Source organism: Polypterus senegalus, chromosome 9, assembly GCF_016835505.1.
Source record: "Polypterus senegalus isolate Bchr_013 chromosome 9, ASM1683550v1, whole genome shotgun sequence".
Taxonomy (NCBI): Eukaryota; Metazoa; Chordata; class Cladistia; order Polypteriformes; family Polypteridae; genus Polypterus; species Polypterus senegalus.
In genome coordinates this window covers 68,450,088-68,466,062 of record NC_053162.1, presented here as the reverse complement: position 1 = coordinate 68,466,062, position 15,975 = coordinate 68,450,088, and the positions used below count along the sequence as shown (strand labels likewise).

The 15,975-nt window shown below is 35.8% G+C and overlaps 1 protein-coding gene across 3 annotated transcripts in view; it reads left to right on the top strand.

Annotated features, from left to right (window-relative positions):
- Positions 1-13,523, top strand: part of ccdc102a (coiled-coil domain containing 102A) — a 260,694-nt gene extending 247,171 nt beyond the window's left edge. For all 3 annotated transcript variants that reach the window (XM_039763191.1, XM_039763189.1, XM_039763190.1), the window contains one exon: positions 12,704-13,523. In XM_039763191.1, coding sequence (XP_039619125.1) covers positions 12,704-12,833 — 130 coding nt within the window. In that variant the 3' untranslated portion in view covers positions 12,834-13,523. The remainder of the gene's footprint in view (positions 1-12,703) is intronic.
- The last annotated feature ends 2,452 nt before the right edge of the window (positions 13,524-15,975 follow it).

Genomic DNA, 15,975 nt, shown 5'->3' with positions numbered 1-15,975 from the left:
GATAAAACAGATCTAGGTCTAGTCCAGATATATTTGTTTTGTAACTATCCCACTCTGTTTCTGTGTGAAGGCAGAATTTAATACAGTAGGACTTTCAAAGTGATACAGCATCCTAGCGTTTATTAAATGTCTGTCAGGTTTGCCACATAATATGAGCAGAATTCTGTCCTTTGTTTACCTAATCCTTTATGCAGTTTCTCCACCTTGAATTGTATATACGTTTTCTGAAAAAAAAAATTTCCAGAAAAAACATTAATGATTGCATTAAACATTTACATTATATCCCTCCTTTTTAATTCCTGGTAGCGCTAAATAAAGATAATATGTCAGATGCATTATGGTTGGCAAAAAGAGTTCAATCATTTTGCGTTAAGCAGTGAGTATTGTGCCATGCGTTACTACCTCAAAACAGTATGATGTCTCCCATGAAATGCCTTTATAAAATAATAATTGATGCAGTCATCATCTTGTAGTAACATTCCTCCAGAGAAATATTTTTTTCTGCTCACAGTTCAAAGACTAGCTGTTGGTTTGACTCTGGTGTGAATGCACATGACTGGCCTTTTCTCCATTTGGTGCTAAGTTAGACCCCCTCTCTCTCATCCACCCAGAGCAGAAAAAAAGTATAAGAAAACAAATGACTGATTACTAATGGAGAAGATTCTTTTTAGGTCATCCTTCATGAAATGTGTGAAGCTTTCAGACATTGATTCTCATACAGTGTCTCTCTTTAGACCAGATTCTTTTCCACTCTCTCATCAAGAAGCCATTTCAGGTTTAATTTTCAAGGGTATTATGTTCAATTTTCTTGGTTTCTTTATGACGTTATTTTTTTTTTTTTTTACATTTTAATTTTGACCAAATGAACTGATGACTGTGTTCTATTGCACATTGACAATTCTTGCAAGTTATACTGTTCATTAGCAAGTGAGAAAAGTCAGGTACTTGTTCATACAAACTTAAAGATACAGTAGGCACTGTATATTGTTACATTGTGGTGTTGTGTGTCAGTTCAAGGTTGGTCCTTGGTCAAAAGCTTTTCATTTCATAATTTTTTGCTCTGTTCAATAAAAATCTGCTTTTGATCTATCTTATCACAATACATCTGCAGAAATTATTTGATAGATCAATTGTATGTCTCAACCAATGAATTAAACATATTGATTATATACTCCTAAAAACATTTTTATGCCTAAATAGTTCTAAAGTATGTAACCTTCTCCAAGCTCATCTAAAATTAAGTTGAAAAGTAGTTACAGTTTTGTTTTTTCTTGCCCTTTAATGATAGATCATTTCATTTTATAAAAACACCCTTTTCAAGTCCTGGATTTAGAGCCTATTGTGGTAAAAACAGTTTCAAGTTAGAATGCTGCTCTGTAATTATAATCTTCTTATTGCTCTTTTATTTATCATATCCTGTGCTATTATTCTTTCTTTTGTTGTGTATGTGTGTCCCTTTCCTATAAATTTATTGTGCATTTCATGGATGATTTTTGTTCTGCTGTGCAGTAAGGAACAAATGTGTGTTGAACATTTTCTATCATATTAATGTCTGTGGATAAGTTAACTATATACCAAGGAACAGATGTGCAAAAAGGAGACTAGAACATTACATATAGTATTTCCTGAAATGATGCCATATACTGTAAATGTTCCTTCATAATCCAAGGATCTGTGTGGTGGTTTTTAAACTGGAGGTCTTGGTATACACCTTTAATACTGTCAAGTATCCTTGCAAAGGGGAGCTCTGTTAAGTTGGGGCAAAATGAGAAAAAAAAAAACACACAAAAGATGAGAATGCAGATTATTCAAATGTCTGTTATTCAATGGTCTTGTATGGCACTTACCACTTGTTATTGAGTTCAGAATTGTCAATATTAAAAATATTATAATGCAGTTAAGTCATTCACCCAATAGATTTATTCAGTAGTTAATTTCTTTTAAATAATTGTCCATCTCCAATCAGAAATTAATTCCCAGATAAAATCAAGCATCTCATCACCGAGGTGGTTGTAAATTACAAAAATGGCGTGAGACTCCATTCAGTCACGGATCATGAGCATAAATCGTATGTCTCGGCCTCAGCCAATTATTTTAGTGTGATGTACTGCTTTTTCAGTTATTGTCTTCTGGGGGTCAATCAATCACAGTGTATTTTTATAGAGTCTTTCATATTGAACACTGACATAAAGCACACTTTAAAGCACTTCACATTACATTACAAGATTAATCTCACAATATACCTTGCAGATACATAATAAGATATGTACAGTGCGGCAATATGTGTAGGGAAAAATGTGTCACATATAAAAATGCTGGTTTAAAATGCAAGGAGAAGAACTTACCTTCAACTTGCATTGAAATGTTGCTAGCAAATATGACTCATAGATTGACATTTGAAAATCTAAGCAATAAGAATGTATGTTCACCAAGGGTAGTACAACAAGGTTTTAGGCTGTATAACGGCCATCCTTAGTCAATAATACTTAAGTTTAGTAAAATTAATTTCTTAGCAGCATAAAATATATTACAAAATATCTAATTTCTTGATATGTTGATTCACTGTTAAACACTATTTTTGTATCTATCAAGAAGATCAGAAGTGTTCTATTCTGTGTAGTTAAATTTACTGCACAAGTCAAGGTTTTCATCAAACACAGAATGCAGACGACAAAGGGTCACTATTAATTTTGACTTATGGATTTAGATTAAAGTACTGCTTTTCAAGAGTAAAGCGGCAATCAAGTTGAAAGTGTCTCTCTCCCCAGAGCTCGGGTTTGAGGCTTGCTTTGAGACCACAGAAATGATTGAAGTGGAAATCACTAGTTGGGCTATGCATTGACAGACAGACAGCATACAAAGAGTTTGCTTTTGTCAGCACTGTAGAGGTTGCCTGCTGGGAGAAAAAAATACAGAGCTTTGGTTTAGAGTTCTCACTAAAAAAAATGTATTGCATTAAAAAAACACACACACTCACACCCACAAACACATACATCTTTCAGAGGGAAGCTTGTGAATTAGTCTCCCCAAGCAAATAAATACCTTCAAAACTGTACAGTATTTCATGCAAGAGATTAATGGCCACTCACATTAATATGATCCAGCTAAGTGTCTGAGCTCGATATAAAAGCTTTTAGTGTGTGGGTGACTGTGGTCAAAACACCATTATACGTAATTTAGCCCCATTAAAAGCTTGGGATTCACATCGCTGTACGTAAGAGGCATGAGTGGGGGATAGCAAGAACATATATCTTGTTATGGTAGTGTTATGGTACATCTTTCTGAATTGATCTTGTTACCTTTGCCTAAAATTGTATCCCTTTCTCTCTCTCCATAACACCCCACTAGATGTGAAGTCCGTAACACTGCTGATAAAGGTGACTGACATGTCTGTCTCTGGTTTTGGCCCGTTAAGTTAGCCTGCAAGGCTTTGTTTAATCTGAGATCTGATTGTGTCACACCTCAGAGCTGCTTGACTGTCAGTATTTAACCTGCTAAAAGATTGAATTACATTTGTAGTTGCCTGTGGTAGTTTTTAAAATATTAAAAATAGTAATGACTATCCCAAATAGTTTATGAATGATATATATTGATTAACATAATATTTACTATTTTAAAATATTTTTAAAGTGCTTTGTGAATGGTTGGAGAGCCTAAGTAAGTAAAAGTTTAAATTTGATTTTCAGTATTCCTACCTTGGATGAAGACCACATATGCATATTTTTATCTTTGCATGTTTTATAAAATCTTTAAAATTGTATGTATTTTTAATGTTTCTTTTTTGGGATTTTCCTTTAAGCCATACATCAGCCTATACAGGTTTGTCATTGTAGTTATTCTCAGTTTATAAAAACACCTTTTTATTTACATGTATATTTTATATTATTATAAGCAAGTCATGCACTGAATATTCTGGTTTTCTTTTGTTTCTCTCGTATTGCTTTTTATAACTGTTCTATTTATTTTAAAATTCATCTGAATCATAATCAATATTCATCCATCCAATGTCTGAATCTGCTTAATTTAAACACAGAGTTGCAGCCACACAGCATTAGCCAGTCCATCACAGGTCACACTCACAGGCATCCATATAGAGCTTGTTTGGGGCTACCAAACTGTCACACATGCCAATGTCTACATTTTGCAGAAAAATAAAACATGAATTAGCATTTTTGTTCTATTTCTGTATAATTCTCTGCATCTGATCATAATTATTTTTTTAATTCACTAATTAAATACAAGTTTGTGGGGGGGTCACTTTTATTGTGATGTATGGTACCTTTATGTCTGTGATCCACTTCATTAATATAAAATACTGTTACTGAATAGTTGATAGTGGGTTAGACACAATTGACAATTAAATTTGATATTGAGTTATATTTACATTCATTTCTTCTCCACACTGAATTGTATAACTTTGTTGTTGATGATTTCATTGTGATGTGCAGCACATTGTGATTATTGGCTTTTGCTGTGTAAATGCCTAGCTGTCTCAGGAGAACTGCAATTAAACCTCACACACAAGTCTGTAGGCCGTCTGTCGCCTTTGTTGCTCTTTGCAGGCATGCTCACATGCTCTTTTTCCCCATTTAATTTAATTCTATTCAAACCCAAGTTAAACTGACTATGTTTTTGCACTGAATATATAACTGCAAATGTTCTTTGAATGTTCAGTTTATTGCCAGAATTGTTGTTTTTGTTTTTGTTTTACTTGTTTATTGTTATTGTCCAATTTAATTGAATACTGTCTACTGTTCTTTTAAGGTATTTTTTGCCCCAGGAAAATTAGACACATTCCATAAGAGTTGCATCTTAGCATGAGTAGGTCACTGCAGTCAGTCTTCACTTTTGTACAGCGGCCTGCCAGAGAGCAATTCTAGGCTGCCTGTCAACACATCAAGGATGGTTTGAGTTTTCCTTATTGAATTTATATGCTACAAACATCGAGCCATGCATCACTTTTAGGATTCTTAGATGAGTTGGATTTTATAACATATAGTCCCCAAAGAAGTATTTTGTCAAACATTAAATGAATTACCCCAGGCCTAATAAAATAACAAAAAGACTAGGATCACTTTACTACTGCTCAGAAAATATGGAAGAGGATGTGCAATCTCATACTAAAATGTCTAATTCAGCATTTCTTCCTAATGCTCCCTTAAGAGCAAATAGAAATTAAAGCTTTGGTTTTTTGTTATTCATGGCATGAAGCTCATTCAAGTAATAACACGTGAGGGAGACACAAAAGTAGAGCATAACTTGTTTAAGGTTTGAGGCAACAAAGTTGTGCTAATCTAGTCCTCATACTTTTTATTAATTATTTGTTTATTAGTGGTGATGCAGTGTAGTGTGTACATGTCAATTCAATGAATTAGTCAATTATCGATACATTTCATATTGAGCCCTTTACATGAGTTCATGTTTGTCCATAATCAGCTAGGCAAGGATAAGAAGCTACAACCATGGATTTAACTCCTCAACCAAGGTGGCACAGTATTCTTACTATGGAAGGTAATCTCCCTGATGGAGTGTCATTCCTTCATATCCATAGTGACTTGTTTCTAAGTTAAAAGTATTGAGAGATGTTCTTTCCCGACCTATCCCACTGTCCCTAACTCTTGAATGTAATTATTTGTATATGTTATTAATTAATGACAACATGTTTTTATTCTGTGTGGTCTCATTCTATCAGGCTCAACGAGATAAACCCAACTTCAGTGTTTTAAAATTTAGACAAGTTACACCCCAAAAGTTCTTTTTACCTGATGTTCAAGTTTTATCCCAGCCAGAAATTGGAATGGATTTTCAAGTCTTTACCTGGAAGCCTTGCTGATTGTAAAGTTAGGCACATCATAGAAGGGGTCCTCCAGTTGTTGATTAGATGATTCAGTCAGCCTAATGTCCATAGTGTGGCCCCAAACTCCAGTCACATTCACAAGACACTGTACATATGTGCAAGGGTTCAAGTGTAGTCAGATTTTAAAGAGAGGAAGGAAACACTGTTTGTGAAGTGTTTTTATAGTTGGCAAGCAGATTAGTAATACTGGGGGCAGTGAAATATTTTCTTCAGTATCTTTTGTTTAATTTTACTCTCTGCTTATTCGTCACATTTGTGGATAGTAATGTAGACCCCAGTAAAAATAAAGGATCTGTTTAGAAGAGCCTCCCGATTAGGGCCTCCATTGACTCCATGAAGATCACAGCATCGTCAGCAAAGTCAAGATCAGTGAATCTTTCATCGCCAACAGAAGCCCCACAGCCGCTGGACCCCACAACCTTGCCCAACACCCACTCCATGCCAGCATTGAACAGAGTAGGAGCGAGAACACACCCCAGATGAACCCCAGAATCAATGGAAAAACACAGAGGTTCTGCCTCCACTCTGCACAGCACTCACAGCACCAGTGTACAGGCTGACCATGTTATCCAGCAACCTTGATGGTCAGCTAATTTTTCAGGTTTCTCCAGAGACTCTCAGTTTGATTGTCAAGGACCTTCTTAGAGTTGTCCCCGAGCCACTCCATTGTTATGTTTTCCTTGTGTTTAGGGTCAATGTCCTTTTGGAAGGTGAACCTTTTGCCCAGTCTGAGTTTCAGAGTTCTCTGGGGAAGGTTTTCATTAAGGATATCTGTGTACTTTGCTCCGTTCAGCTTTTTCTTAGTCCTGTCTAGTCTCCCAGTCTCTGCGCTGACAAATAGCCCCACAAGTCTGGTTTCCTCCAGGCATGATGCCAATCTTGGTTTCACCAGAACAGATAAATTATGTTTCTTACAGTCTGAGAGTCCTTTAGGTGCCTTTTTGCAAATTCTAAGTAGGCTTCTGTGTGTCTTTTACTGAGGGGAGGCTACTGTCATAAAGCCCAGACTGGTGGAGTGTTAAAGTGATGGTTGGACTTCTGGAAGTTACAACAAGCTATACAGAGGTTCTCTGGACTTCTGCCAGAGTGACTATCAGGTTCTTAGTCACCTCTCTTGCCAAAGCTCAGTCTTGATGGGCAGCCAGCTCTAGTAAGAGTCACAGTTGTTCCAAATTTCTTTCATTTAAGAATTATGAAGGCAACTAAGCTTTTGTGAACCTTCAGTGCTACAGGAATGTTTTGTAGCCTCGACAAAATCTTGTCTCTGAATGCTCTGCAGATGACTCCTTCAATCTCATGGTTTGGTTTTTGCTTTGTTACACATTGTCGCTTTTGATGTCTTATATAGACAGGTGTGTGCCTTTGCTAATTATGTCCAGTCAACTGAATTGACTACAGGTGGACTCCAAACAAGGTGTACAAACATATTGAAGATGATGAATAGAATGGGATACACTTGAGCCAAAAAGAGGCAGTTTTTTGGGGGTTTTTTTTCTTCAAATTTGCAAAAAAAAAAAAATCTAAAATGTTGTTTTCACTTTGTTGGCCAGGGGTATTGAGTGTTGCTTGATGTGAGAAAAAACAGAATTTAAACAATTTTAGCAAAAGGCTGCAAAGTGAAGGGGTCTGAATACTTTCTGAGTCCACTGTATATGACCTGAATATACTGCTGGCATAAGAATCAAGTTAGGAGTGGCTTTTTCTCTTTTTTTTTTTTTTTTGGGAGCATAAACAGTTAAAGTAGCTTATGTTTTTTCTTAAACCCATAACACTGCTTGCTAGTACATGTAAGAAGTTCCTAGTTTTTTAACAACTAGGACACAAAATCCTAAAAACATAATTGCACTAATTATAAAGATGTCAACTACTTAGCTACATGCGTACTCTGTAATTGAAATCAAGTGAGCTCCCCCTGAAAAATTTAAGACAGCTGTGTGTAACAGATGTTCACACAACAGAGAGTTGTCCCTTACCAAAAGGGAAATAGAAAGTCCCCAGTTGTGGACTGTGCCTCCCAGTGTTTTCAAGGTGCCTAGCAGTGGGAGCTCAACAGTGTGAGATGTGTAGTTAATAGTTTAGCATGCGCATTTGGGACGATTCTGATTATCACCTTCCCTGCCGCCAACCAAAGAGCTTATTTCAAGTGGCACCTCAAAAATCACATTAAATAGTGTGAATCTTTCATAACTGCCAAATGGCAACAGATACTGGAGAAGTAATTTACATTTTGTACATCAAGCTTGACTTTCTTGGTCAAGCAGACTGGCACAAAGTACGGTGTGCCGGCCTGACTGACGATCAGATGTACTTATTTATTTTGCACAAGAAAGTTTGGTAAGGAATCCTCAATTATCTCCTATCAGACAGTGTGATAAAGAAAATAAGAGAGAATTGCTAACATTAAAGATCAGAGCAGCTGGTATTTTCCAAATTTTGAAAACCAGTCTGAACAGATGCTCACGAATAGAATGACATTTTTTGTAATTTGAGATAATACAGAACATCGCTTTCCCACTGAGCTATAGAAAGTTCAACAAAAATAATTGTTCATGTGGGCAGTTATATAGGATATTGCACCTGATTTACATTTGTTATCCCATCCATCATTTTCACATATATTGCTATCAAAAGCATTAGGAGTGATTTTAGATCCAAGGCAACTCAAGATATCTGAAAAATGTTTTCCCCACAACAATTTAAATATAAAACCTTCTCAGGAACATGAAGCAAAGATAAGGATGGTTCGTGGCATCTCTTAAAGGTTGGGTCATGTTATGGATACATTTTAGACAATTTTGGGAAAAATATATGTGAAAAGTAAACAAATTTTTGTTGAATTATGGCATGCTTGGTGCATATTAAGCTCAAATTTATTTTATGAATTTTTCATTTTCCATTATTGTGGCATCTGTCTCAGTTAAGTTTTACTTGTGTCTTTTGAATTGGAAATGCAAAGATTATTCCAGTTTTTGATATTAGGTTGCTGTGCGCATTATGAGTAGCTGTAATTGGGTGGTTTCCACCTGTCTGAATGTAAGATTTGCAATGAAACATCACCCGGATTGTCTGTGCTATGCAGGAGAGTTTTTTTGTGTGAATTGCAAGCAGTCATATCTGTCTTGAAAATTGTACACAAAAGCATATGGTCAGCAAACACACATTAGGCTTTGTGTAACACTCAATTAAGCCTTCAGTAAGTCTCTTCAGAATCTTTTAACTAACTACAGGAGAGGTCAGATGTGATACTCGGCAAACGGCAGCCCACCTGGTAAACACTCTCTGAATCTCTTATGATTTCATAAATGTCATACATATTTCAAGGTGTGTCCTGTCTGTCTGCACATCGTTCCTCTTTTAAAGCACTTGTGCCATGCATTATATTGTGTCTGTGAAATGCTTTCCCTACAATATACTTCTTAAATATGGGTTAAGTTTGTATTGAGTTTTACACAGAAAGTAACATGCCTTCAGCTAGTAAGGAATTAAAATTAGTAAATGCACCTTAAACACAGACTGTGTCATTGTTCTTTCCTGCTGTGCATAATGCATTTTCCCTGAGACAGAAATGCCAGGGCATGCAGCAGACCATACGTTTCTAAATTATTTTGTGTGTTGTTCATGACAGATACATTAGAACTACCTCTAGTTTTTTCCAAATTTTCTTTTATTTTTGACTGTATCTCATGAACCACTAACAAGGAACAGACCAACTAAACACTCTAGGTGCCAAAAATATACCTTACTGCAATAATGATTTTGAGTCATGAACATAGCAAGAAAGGGTCTAGACTTTCAAAATAAGTCACAAAAGCAGGTCAGGGCCTGATTATTTTCAATGTAGAAATTGTTTACTAGGGTAGCATAACTTAGGCAAAAAGTTAAATTATAGGGCTAAATAAGGACAAAGTGGCTGCAGGTTTTTCTTCATCCAGTTTCTTCTTTTTAATAATAATAATAATACATTTTATTTTTATAGCGCTTTTCCCATGCTCAAGGCACTTAAGCAGCTGGATGGAACAAAATCATGCAGTGGTAATATCATTCGGAAGCCTAGCTTACCCATTCTTTATCTGTAGGGAAGAATGAATGATCTAGAACAAGATAGACGTCACCATAAGGTTTATATTTTCTTCATCGAACAAATGAAAAATGTACTCACATGGTGGTTGCTGAAGTTGCAAGTTTCTGGAGATCATCAGAATTTTTATGGCTAGTGAGCATGTCCATGTTAGCCTTAGAAGTCATTAAAGGCCCTTTTCATAAGAGAAGTGGATTATGCAATATTTCATAACCGCTTGTTTGGTAATCCTTTACTGAGACATATTATGGAGGCTTATCCATGTAGTGGAGGCATGCAGGAATGCTTGATCTTGCAAGTTCTAATTTTGCACTTGCGGTACAGGTTGAGTATTACTATTCTAAATGGCTGGGACAAGTATTATTTCAAGTTTCGGGTATTTTTCAGATTTTGCAATATTTGCATATACATAATTAGATACCTTGGGGACTTGACCCAGGTCTAAACACGAGATCAGTTTATGTTTCATATACACTTTATACACATAGTCTGAAGTTAATTTTATGCAATATTTTTAATAACTTTGTGTGTAAAATTCAGTTTATGCACAGTAGCATCAGCAGAATAACTGTATCAACTTTTAAACAACAGCATCAACAAACAATGGCAGGCTTTCAGCATCCACTTACAATGCTGCATTTTGAATTAAAGGTTTACTGTACACAGAGAATTAGCAAAACATTTAGTAACTCTGGTGGTGACAATGGTTGAAAACAAATAGGCAGCAACAGAGCATCAGGGTCTCTGTTCCCTCTGAACTGTGCTGCGCACTTTTGTATCATGGTGCTCACTTCCCCTCCTGCTCAGCAGTTTGTAAGTGCCATGCAGCCGTTATTGTGCCTTTCACCCACACAACCCCCTCCAACGATTTTTGTTTGTCTGTTGGCACACCACTTCAGATTCAAAGGGACATTGAAGAAAATTGTGATAAATGGTAAATACCAGCTCAAGTGTTTTTTTCACATCTTTTCATCGGTAAAACAATTAGAGGGAATATTAGTCAGAGCCCTCCATGAAGAAGTGAGGTCTGGTATGGAATTTTTCACTTGTGACCCCAAGTTGGAACACAGAAAGTTTTGCATTTTGAAGCATTGGAGATTTTGAAATTTCAGATTAGGGATACTCAATCCATTCATAAAAATCTACCACATGTAGTTCAAATTATCAGGGAAAGAAGAGTAAAAATAAACACTTCCTCAGTACTCTTTATCAGTTTTGTGTTAGAGAGGCCTTTGAGTACTTTAGGGTGCCAAATAAATCTCTTGCTAGGCAACAGAGTAGCTGGCAAGACTAACCTGATGGAGTATTACTGGTGGATTGACCACTGCATCATTAGCTTATACAGTAGATTTGTTCAGTATCAGTCAACCAACTAGCTGCACTGGTTTCAGATATTTTGCTATAAAGTTGTATATTGAGAGTCTTTTTTAAAAAATGGTATTTAATAGAATCAAACACACAATAGCACACATTTCAAAGATGTACTTGTGAGCATTACTATTATACAACCATCGTGTCTCAGAAAACAACTTGAGAAATAATCCACACTATGAAGAAATGCACAGCCCCCTTCCTCTCCCAACATCAGAGAGCTATTTGACAATAAAGGCCTAATTTTATTCCTCCTATATATTAAAACATTAGCAAAGGCCTGAAAAATGAGAGGCTTTATAAGGTAGAGTAAAATAGTTGTGTCAGCAGAATTAAAACATCTATTAATGCTTTAATTGTGATATTTACGTTAGAGCCAGAGAAGTCTGAGCCTTCCCCAGCAGCATCTGGCACAAGGCAGAATCCAGTCCTAGATGACGCATCATTTCATCAGACACATCAGTGATACAAACCCATACTCACTCATACTGGACCAGTACAGAGTTGCCTTCTACCCTTGCTTGCATGTGTGGTTAGAGTGTGGGTGTAAACTGGAGTGCCAGGAGAAATATAAACAAACACGAGTAAATGTGGGAACAGGGCGGAGAATTAAACTTGAGACACAAGAGCTATGAGGCCACATTGAACCAGCATCCCACCAACACACAAAGCATTTTTAATTTTAAAAAATCTGTTTTCTTTCTACTTGTTTTTTGTTGATTTTTTAAAAGATTGTGATTGTCTTATTTTGTTTATCTGTGTTAGTTTCCTGTTTATTACTGCCTGGAGCTTGAAAATATGTAAGCAAATCCCTACGTCCCTGCAGAGAATGTTACATGTGCAGTGACTTTGACCAGAATGCGTCATATTCATAAAAATGAATGAGTGAGGTGGAATGAGGAAGTATTATTTTATAATTGTCACTTATTCTGTAAAGACCTGGCTATTACTTATTCTTCTTCATCCCAGTATTACTGTTAACATGCAATGTGATTGTCATCAGAAATAAATAACTCATACTCAGATATTTTATATAAGAAATATATATTGTACTTACAGTATACCAGATGTTCTTTAAATATAGTATTTTAATTCATTCTTGTATGTATTGTTGTTGGGGAGTGGCAGCATGTTGCATGTTTGAACATGCAAATAAGAATTTCTCTGTGCTCTGTACATGTGACAACTCTCCTATTACTGTTAATAATAGAAGAGGAAGCATCATTAACAGTGCGTTTTCTTCAAGAGCCATGTTAGCACAAAGTATGCAAAGGAAACAAATCACATTTTCTATTCCTTGCTTGTATTTTGTTTTCTTTTACATGTCATACTACATACTTTCCTTGGAAGGTCTGGTTTTGTTTTAGACACTTACCAATTGATTTTTTTTCCCACAGGTTACGTCGGCAGCAGAACCCCTCACTTTTTGGCAAGATGCGCAGCTCACGCTTTGGAACAGAAGATCCCAGCGAACCAAGCAGTGATCTGGATGAGGAGGAAGGCGAATTACAGATTCAGATTCCCTAGCAGGAGCAAGAATGCTCATCAACTTTTTTTAGCCACAAGATCACTATAATAACATCCTTGAATTACATGCCCCCTGAGTGCTGGGTAGAATGGCCTCATTTTTCTGTAATACAGATCTGCACATCTCCTAATGCACTGCCCTTCATTAGTCCTAATGTTGACACCACTGAGTGTTTCAGCATGTTTGTTTTTGTTTCTACCTGAGTAGAGCCTAATAGATGTTTTATGGAAATCCTCTACAGCAGGTAGCACTACAATTGTAGAAGCATATATTTAGTTCAAATTTGGTTTTATACAGACATTTTATGTTGTGTCATCACATCACATGTTTTTAACATAAGCAGTGTTAAGAATGACTAAACCTGTCTGTGAAGGGCAAAGGCAGTTTGACAGCACCAGTGTTGGCTATATGGTCTACCCCTGAATCAGCAAGATCTGATGAACTGTGTACAAGTTATCTGTACAGGTTTTACTTTCTTTTTCTTTTGACATCATCAAAGATGATCCCACAAATGAAAAGAATCCCAAACACATGGCAAATGGAGTCTCCAGCACTCAGTCTAGGACTTTGGGTACATGCCGAATTCATTGGGACTACATGACACACTGTAAACATGACATTCAGTGTTTTACTTGCAATTTTTATGATCATATGTTGTATTTATAAAGAGCATTGTAGAGGAACTGTCATTGTAATGTTTAGAGTTGTCTATATTTAACAGTGTTTTACTACATTTTATATACTTACCTCTATAAATATTTTTATAGTAGCCATTTACATTGGACATTTTGTGCAATCCCATGATTTCTTGCTTTTTTTGCAATCCTAGTTTCTAGGTTCTCAAGACTTCTTAAAATGACATTTTTTTACATGCAGGTCCTGAATTGGCAGCTTAAGCATATAGTAGAGAAAAATTACAGTAAACCATAGGTGTTAGCATTTTAATGTAAAATAAAAAAGCTTCTGGGTGACTAATGGGATGGTTACCAGTTTGTCAATATTTGACTTAATGCCCTTTAGTCAATTTTCTCTGGTCTGTAAGACGGCAAATCTAACCATGAAAGGTCCTTTTAGGGACTGTTTTCAAAAGCAAATTGATTTATTGTTCTGAAGTTGCAAAGCTCGCTTTGAAAAGGCAATCTCTAGTCACTGCCATAGAGCAGAGGAAAGCAAGAATTGAGATGGCTATGCAAGCAATGCTAAGATGTCCAGCGGATCTTTATATTGCTTTACCATCTCACTCCTCTTGTCCTGTGTTTATTTTAATATAGTAATTATGTCAGATTAATTTTAACATTTTATATATATATGTATGTGTGTGTGTGTGTGTGTGTGTGTGTGTGTATATATATATATATATATATATATACACACACATATATATGTGTATATATATTTTATATCAGCAAATTATAAAGTGCTGCCAAGTGTATGTGTGTGTATTCTGTTTAGACACAGTGATATATAATAAATACACACACACATTTCTTCTTATTATTTCTCCTTTGGACATTTGGGTTGAGGTTATATTTTGCAATAAATCTTTGGCTTCCCTTGTGGGTGAATAACTCATAAGAGGCAGTCCAAAAATGAAAAACTTTACATATTTGCATATCTTGCCTAGAGCTGGCTAGCAGGTATGGGGCTATCAAACTGGGGGGAAAGGGGCTTTGTCACTTATAATTTGTGACTTATTTATGAGAATCTGCATTGCATGTGCACAGACTAACCAGTTTATCATTTCATGTGCTTAATTTATTTATTTATGCTTTTGCTTAATATTCAGTAGTGTTATTGTCTTGTTTCTATAAAGGCTAACAGTTTTGCATTCTGTATTTTTTCTGTGGAAGTAGTCTGCAAGGCACTGGTAGACTTATAATTTCAGGGGTCTTCTAAGCTTATCATTTCCACTATTTTCTTCTGCTGTCTTAAATTATGTGTACTGTTTATGGGTTTTAACTCCTTGCAGCCAGCAAAATTAAACTTACTGTACGCAGTCCAGAATAATGTGTTCACTTGTGCAGATAAAGAAGCAATACTGTGAGGGAATATTGAAATTTTCAAAGCATTTTATTTTTGATGGGAAACTTATTGGCAAGGTTCTTCTGTGCTTAATTTGCTTATAAGACTTTCTGCCTTTTTCATAAGAGGGTAAGTCACATATAAAATAGTCAATTGTATTTTTAATACTCTATCCAGTAGATGAATGAGCTTCAGTTAATTGGCCCAGAGCTCCACCAGTTGGATGAAGCAGTTGGTCAGCAGAGGAAGCTACAAACACTTGCTCTTGCTATTCATAGATTACTAAAGTGATATATTTTTGAGCTTTGCAGGCCAGTAGTTTTGCTGTACTACTGAACACACCACAAAGTTTGAGGCTTGAATCACACTGTTTTCACACCTAAGTGTGTTAGTAGCTGGTAAACAACTGGAGTGCTTGTGCTCAAATTAGGTGCTTTATAAAACCTTTCAGCCTGACTATGCCATCCTGCGTATGAAAACACACAGGATGGTAGAAAGTCACCAGCTGTCATCCCATCAGCTGTGGTAAAATTTGATTTTCATTTTTTCATGTATTGCCCTTGTGAGAATGACAGTGTATGTAATGATACATTTTGAATGGTTTTATTACTGTGGTTTGTGTTCATATATAGAAAAAACCTCAAAGTGTATGTAGGTTGTGAACAAGTCATTCCAACATGGACTGATAACATGATAACTTATGCCTATGTCTAGTTTAACATGCAAAATGTAATGCTTCTGCTTTAGCATCTTATGATGTATCAATAGCCAAATTACATGAAGAAAGCAAGGTAATACTTTTGTGCTCTTTAATTATATTATTTTAAGCATGTACAGCTGTAATGTAATAGAGATGTTTGTTGAAACTTGTAGTACAAAGTGGGGCCCTAACAATTATAAATTGATTGTACCAAGTTCACTGAAGTATTTTAAGTTCTATCATAATATACCTGTTTGAGTTTTTAACTACCAAACAACCTTAGAATTTTAACAAAATAGACTGCTATGCTCTGCACAGTTTATCATTACCTATTCCCTTTTGAAAGATATCAAGTCAAGTGCAGATGTTCTTAAAAAGTTAAACTGACTGATTTAGCTAATAGCTAGTTTCATGTATAT